The sequence below is a fragment of the Tupaia chinensis genome, unplaced genomic scaffold, assembly GCF_000334495.1.
Source record: "Tupaia chinensis unplaced genomic scaffold, TupChi_1.0 Scaffold000691_1, whole genome shotgun sequence".
Classification (NCBI taxonomy): domain Eukaryota; kingdom Metazoa; phylum Chordata; class Mammalia; order Scandentia; family Tupaiidae; genus Tupaia; species Tupaia belangeri.
The window spans coordinates 574,692-579,640 of NW_006160214.1; the positions used below are offsets into that span (position 1 = coordinate 574,692).

The window sequence follows — 4,949 nt, forward strand, 5'->3', positions numbered from 1 at the left end:
TGGCGGAGGGCGGCCGCGCGGGTCACTGCTCAGCAGCTCCGCGCTGCTTCGGGGAGCGCGCGGGCACTTTCAGAGCATTTCGGAGCGCCGAGTCGAGAGGGCACCCTTAGCACTCCAGAGCCTTTAGAGACTCCGGCTTTCAGTACCTTGGTCAGGTGGTTTGGTCCAGAGTCAGCTCGGGGTAGATTGCCATCTTTGGAAATGACCGTAAAAGAAAGGTGTCGTTTGGCCAAGGTAATAGAGGTCTGGAGAGTTTTCCAGGTTCATTTCAACCGGAGAGTCTGTGGGCCGGAAAATAAAAGTTAGCAGAATACATCCTCCAGTGTTTACAGTACAGGACGTAACGAAACAGTCGTGACGATGTAGTGAAAACTTAATTTTCTTTGCAGCTACCTCCCATTTTTTCTTTCATTGCCGCTTACTTTAGAACAAATCAAGTTAAAGATGAAACCAAATGCTAAGTGTCCTCTGGTTCTTTCAGTCCTTCTCTCCCTACTTTTTTTACCCCCTGAATAAGACAACTAAAGGAGTTAGTTTCCTATCTCATTGTAGTTTAATTCCACTATTGCTTTATGGAGCTGTAGTTGCTTTTCATTTAGTCATGTCTAAAAGATAATTTGAAAAAAAAAATACTGCACACACTCCGTTTCCAATGTGATATTTAGAAATTCAGAATGACGGGACCAGCAGTTAGCGTAATGGTTATGTTGCTGGACTCCCATGTAGTCAACCGCGGTTCACATCCCCGGACCCGGTGGCTTAAAACACGCCAGGCTTGTGTGCGTGCGTGCCCAAGATCCCGAGAGGAGAATGGAGGAGAAGGGATTGCGGCATGACCATCCCCCCTGGGGGGTAGATTTCTCGCTTTCTGTCTCTCTGTCTCTCTGTCTCTGTCTGTCTGGTGAGCACCCGCGCTCTATAGTGAAAACCTCTCCAAAAAAAGAATTAAAAAAAAAAAAAAGAAATTCAGAATGAAGTGCTCTAAGCAACCTTATGTCTTGTCTTGCTAGTTAAAATTCAACAGAAATAAACGATGAAGAAAGTTATTTTCATTTTTCAAGTATTTGAATGCCTTATGACTATTTAAAATCTTTGTAAATGAAATGTGTCAGTGTCTACTAAAAAACTGAGTTTGGTGGCTTAGTGGTTGAGACTCTGCGGTTCTAGTCCTGGACCTGCTGGCTTGGAAATCATGTAGGGTGCATATGTGAGAGTGGCCAAAATGCAGGGAGGAGAAGGGATTGTGATGTGGCCATCCCCACACCACAAAGTGATTTCTCACTTTCCCTCTTTCTGTCTGACTGTCTCTTTCTGGCAAGCACATGCACCCTATGGCAAAAACCATAAATAAATGTTTCCCAAGACTCCAGATTTGCCACACCCTCTTATTCCTAAAAGGTTGACTTGAGCAGAGGCATTAGTCCTTATGTAAACATCTACACTCCAGATTAAACAGTATTAAATATATTAGAGTCTATAGTATCTTAAAACTGAAAACACTGTGTGCACCTGTGTTTGATATATTGTAGAGCTGAATTTTTACCCTGCTAATAGTTTTGAACTTAGTTTCTCACATGAATAAAGCACACAGATCTGCAGTATTGAGTGTTGGGTTTGTATTGCGCTTGTAAGCACATGAGTCTTGAAAAAGATGGTCAACATAAATACACTGACCTCCGTCTCTCACTTCCTCTGCCTATTTCTTTCTATAAAAATATACTTTTCCATAAAAGCAACACGTTAAAAAACAATTCAATGTTTTTAGTGTAGACATTTTGCTTTAGCTGACATACGTATGACACAAACATGTTTATAAAAATACTGTTGGTGGCTTGGGAACCAGCAGTTAGCGTAATGGCTATGTTGCTGGACTCCCACGTAGTTGACCGCGGTTCGCGTCCCGGACCCGGTGGCTTAAAACTCACTCCGGGCGCGTGTGCGTGCGTGCCCAAGATCCTGAGAGGAGAATGGAGGAGAAGGGATTGCGGCGTGACCATCCCCCCTGGGGGGTGATTTCTCACTTTCTGTCTCTAATGTCTCTCTCTGTCTGTCTGGCGAGCGCACGCGCCCTATAGTGAAAATCTCTCCAAAAAAAAAAAAAAATACTGTTGGTGGCTTAAAAAGCAAAATATTTAACTACATTTAGGGTTTAGGGAAGGATATTTCATTTAATTCCCAACATATGCAGAAGGGAGAATCAGGATATTTATCTGGTTCTGAATCAGATCGTCATAGTATTGCCTCTACATTAAAATTACAGAATATTTAGCAAATTTAAAATTGCAAGTAAAATCACAAAGCGAATAGAAATATTAACTATGCTACTATTCAATTACATTCTCATGATTACTCCTCATGTGTTGTCTTTCAAAGCTAAATGTCAGAATTAGCTTTAGTCTTTAGGGTCAGGAGTTATTACAGTTTTTTAATGGCATAGATAAGATGTGGAGTATAATTCATTTAAAGGCCACCAAATGGTTGTTTTTCTGTACCCCGACTAAGGACCCCACTACAGGTGCCCCTCACTTAATGACTGAGTTATGTTCTTAGGACTAGGTCATTAAGCAAATTGGTCAATAAGAGGAGTTAAAGGAAAATATCTATGGTGTGTCATGGCTCCATAGGATATGTATTCTTGAGAGATACCATGTAACACCACACTAGAACAATGTAATTTACTTTAGAAAAACGCCAGAAAGTGACAAGATACACCACAGCATAATATAAATCCAGCCTAAGCACTTTTACTTATTCTGAATACTATTATAGTTGCACAATGAAGTACAAATTAGCAATGCAGTCTCCTGTGACTGGGAATGCTTCCTGTAGGGAATACTAACCCACTACAGGGACAAGACAAAGACTGAGAAAGGGAGACCATAGATGGAGAACTGGTAGTAAGTCTGGTTAAACAGCTAGGCCGTCATATGAGGAGTGATTAGATCACTTTTAAGTGCCCCTAATAACAAGAAAATAAAGCATAGCTTGTTTTTTGGAGGAAGCAGGACGTTTACATTAGGGATACACATAACTACATTTAGTTTGTATCTTCAGTTTTATTTTCATTTAGGATTTATTTATTCTAGTGTTTCTTAGAATTTTGCATCTCTTTCAAGAGACCATGCATATTGTCTAAAAGGCACATTAAACTATTTTTTATTGTTGGGGGCCAGCAGGTGGTATGGTGGTTAAAGGTGCTGGACTTCCAAATGGCCAGCTGCAGTTTGCGTCCCGGACCTGGTGGCTTGCTTTCTCACTTTGACTTTCTCACTGTATCTCCTCCGTCTCTCTCTGGTCAGCACATGTACCTTATAGCAAATTTTAAAACAATAATAAATAATAATTCTTTGAAAACAATTTTTTTAATTTTTAAAAAAGTTTTACTGTTACTTTGCAAAGCCATCTAAGCAAATTTAATTTGAATCTGTAGATTTACTTTCATTTAAACTTACACATTTAACATATCAAGTCAGAAGCTTACACATTGTACTTTAACTTTGAAAATGCAGGATGAAGACACTGTTTGAAGAGATCAAAGCATCAATTAAAAATAACTATAACCAAGATCGATCATTCTGGAGGCCTGTTCTTCCTTGGGGAGGTGTTTTTACTATCAAAGCTGGCCGCAAAGCAGTATCCTGTACACCACTCTATGTTGAAATCAGACTGAAAAATACCTGCACCATAGATGGATTCTTGATGTTATTATATGTCATTCTTAATGAAAATGAAAATTTCCCTAGGGAACTCTCTCTACATTTTGGTAGAGAGTTTGTAGACTGTTTTCTTTATTTAATGGACACCTACAGTTTTACAACAGTTAAGCTACTTTGGATTTGGGACAAGATGGAAAAACAGCAATACAAATCTGAAGTTCATAAAGCTTCATTAATAATCGATTTATTTGGGAATGAGCATGATAATTTCACAAAAAATCTCGAGAATCTCATGTCTACCATTCAAGAGAGTTACTGTTCTAACTGGAGATGCCCAACTCGAGTGCAGGAAGATCAACAACGCACAATTAATATAAAGTAAGTTGCTCTAAGGTCTGTTTTGTCACTTTCGCTTTTTTGTAATAAATGGTGCCTGTTTTGTTTGTTTTGTTTGTGTGTGTGTGTGCGTGCGTGTGTGTGCGCATGCATGTGTGTGTGTGAAAATTCTTGTTAAAGTACCCAGCCTGGGTTCTTGGCTTAAACCAACCACATAAATTCAAGAATCTTCTGCAAGAGCTAGGAAAAAAATGTTAAGTCTGTTACATCTAAATACCTTAGCATTACTGTACAAAACCAACTCATAATGTTTTCAGTAGCAAAATAATGAATTATTCATTATGCAAAATATTTAACTTTTGCTTTGAGTTTACTAATTTGACTATATAGATCTTTTTTTTTTTTTCTTTTTTCATCATTTTTTTCTTTCTTCAAGGTAGAGTACATGTACATGAGAATGAGTTGGAGGAAGCACCCTCCACAGGGTCTGGTCATGCTGCAATCCTTTCCTCTAGTCCACAGAGCCATGGTACTTTGGGTACTTGGGCACAAGCCTGGTGTGTTCCAAGTTAAATGGGCCAGATATGTGAATAGTGGTCACCATGTGGGATACTACTTTTGAGCAGTGCATTACCAATACGACAGACAGGGTATTGGCCCCTGTGGATAATTCTTTGTATCACAAATTTAACCTCTTGAAGAGTGCTTAATACTGTTTGAGAATGTGTCTTTGTCAGGAAGGCCACTTCCATATGAACTAGGTTTAAAGCTTGCTTTCATGTCATGGCCAGGACGAAATTTCAGACAGAAACCCTCAACTTGGCATCTTACACCTGGAGAAGCTTTTATACTGACTAGGAAAGGTGCTGGCAGCCAGCTAAGTGTTCTTGGCTTTCAGAGAGAAGGCAGACCTCCAAGCTGGTAAATGACAGGGAGGGAGGCCAAACTGGCAAGCCT

The 4,949-nt window shown here is 39.7% G+C and overlaps 1 protein-coding gene across 1 annotated transcript in view; it reads left to right on the forward strand.

Annotated features, from left to right (window-relative positions):
• Positions 1 to 3,373: 3,373 nt before the first annotated feature.
• DORIP1 (dopamine receptor interacting protein 1) overlaps positions 3,374 to 4,949 on the forward strand; it is a 7,701-nt gene continuing 6,125 nt past the window's right edge. The window contains exon 1 of the mRNA XM_006160594.3: positions 3,374 to 4,034. Coding sequence (XP_006160656.1) covers positions 3,511 to 4,034 — 524 coding nt within the window. The 5' untranslated portion in view covers positions 3,374 to 3,510. The remainder of the gene's footprint in view (positions 4,035 to 4,949) is intronic.